This window comes from Artemia franciscana, unplaced genomic scaffold (genome assembly GCF_032884065.1).
Source record: "Artemia franciscana unplaced genomic scaffold, ASM3288406v1 PGA_scaffold_87, whole genome shotgun sequence".
Lineage (NCBI taxonomy): Eukaryota > Metazoa > Arthropoda > Branchiopoda > Anostraca > Artemiidae > Artemia > Artemia franciscana.
In genome coordinates this window covers 89,893-90,986 of record NW_027062715.1, presented here as the reverse complement: position 1 = coordinate 90,986, position 1,094 = coordinate 89,893, and the positions used below count along the sequence as shown (strand labels likewise).

At 35.6% G+C, this 1,094-nt stretch overlaps 1 protein-coding gene across 1 annotated transcript in view; it reads right to left on the bottom strand.

Annotated features, from left to right (window-relative positions):
* LOC136042226 (soma ferritin-like) overlaps window positions 1-1,094 on the bottom strand; it is a 19,871-nt gene that overhangs the window by 1,106 nt on the left and 17,671 nt on the right. The window contains exon 3 of the mRNA XM_065727165.1: window positions 1-143. Coding sequence (XP_065583237.1) covers window positions 1-143 — 143 coding nt within the window. The remainder of the gene's footprint in view (window positions 144-1,094) is intronic.

Here is a 1,094-nt window from a genome sequence, read left to right as displayed (position 1 = left end):
TCCCCGACGCGCTTCAGCTTTGTTGTGAAATGGCTAAGCTTGTTAATCGACTCCACTTGCTCGTCCAAAAATTTCCCTTCCAAAAAGTCAGTCAAATGAGGATCTGAGTGGTTTGAGCCCAACTGATGCAACTTCAAAAGCGACTAAAAAAAGAAAAGTATGACTAAAATTTGATGTTTTAAAAATCAAATTCAAGGATGCGGCTGGATGGATTCAAGGATGGCAGTTAAGAGGAAGGTGCTGATTGGCTTCTGATTACCTTTGATTCTTCAAAAGTGAACTTGAATCAAACGAGCCTTCTCTAAAGTTCGTACGACCATCCCTTCTATAAAAACCTTACATTTCAGAAATGGGTAACTTGCAATAGCCCACAGCCCTTGTTCCGAGGACAGTGGGGGTTTCGTTACTCGTGTTTTATTATTCGATTGAAAAATGAAAGTTTTAGTGCCCCTTTTATAAGTCAAAAGTGCGGTCAAAAGGATCTTTTATAAGTCAAAAGTGCGGTCAAAAGGATCTGAGTGGTTTGAGCCCAGCTGATGCAACTTCAAAAGAGGCAAAAAAAGAAAACTATCATTCAAATTTGATATATTAAAAATGCGACTAATGCTACATAGTTCCTGAAGCAACATAAAGAGGATTAAAAGAGAAATATACTATCAAAAATGAGTCCCTTAAAAGAAAATTCAAAGATAAGGATAGAAAAGAGACTAAATTAAAAACCAAAATTTAATCCCTGAAACTCAAAGATACGGTTGAGGCCACTTAATCACTGTCCCTCACTGATGCAACTTCAAAAGGGACTAAAAACGAAAAATACTATCAAAAATGGATTAACTTCAAAAAGATTCAAAGATAAGAATATAAAAGAGACTAAAATTGAAAATAAAAACCAAAATTTATTCCCTGTATACGGTTGATGCCACTTAATCCCTGTCTTTGACTGATGCAACTTCAAAAGGGACTAAAAAAAGAATAGTACCAACGAAATTTATCCTCTAAATAATGAAATTCAAAAATGTGATCGATGCCAATCAGTCCCTGACTACTTTAGCCCCTGATACAACTTCAAACGGAACTAAAAAAGAAGTGCTATT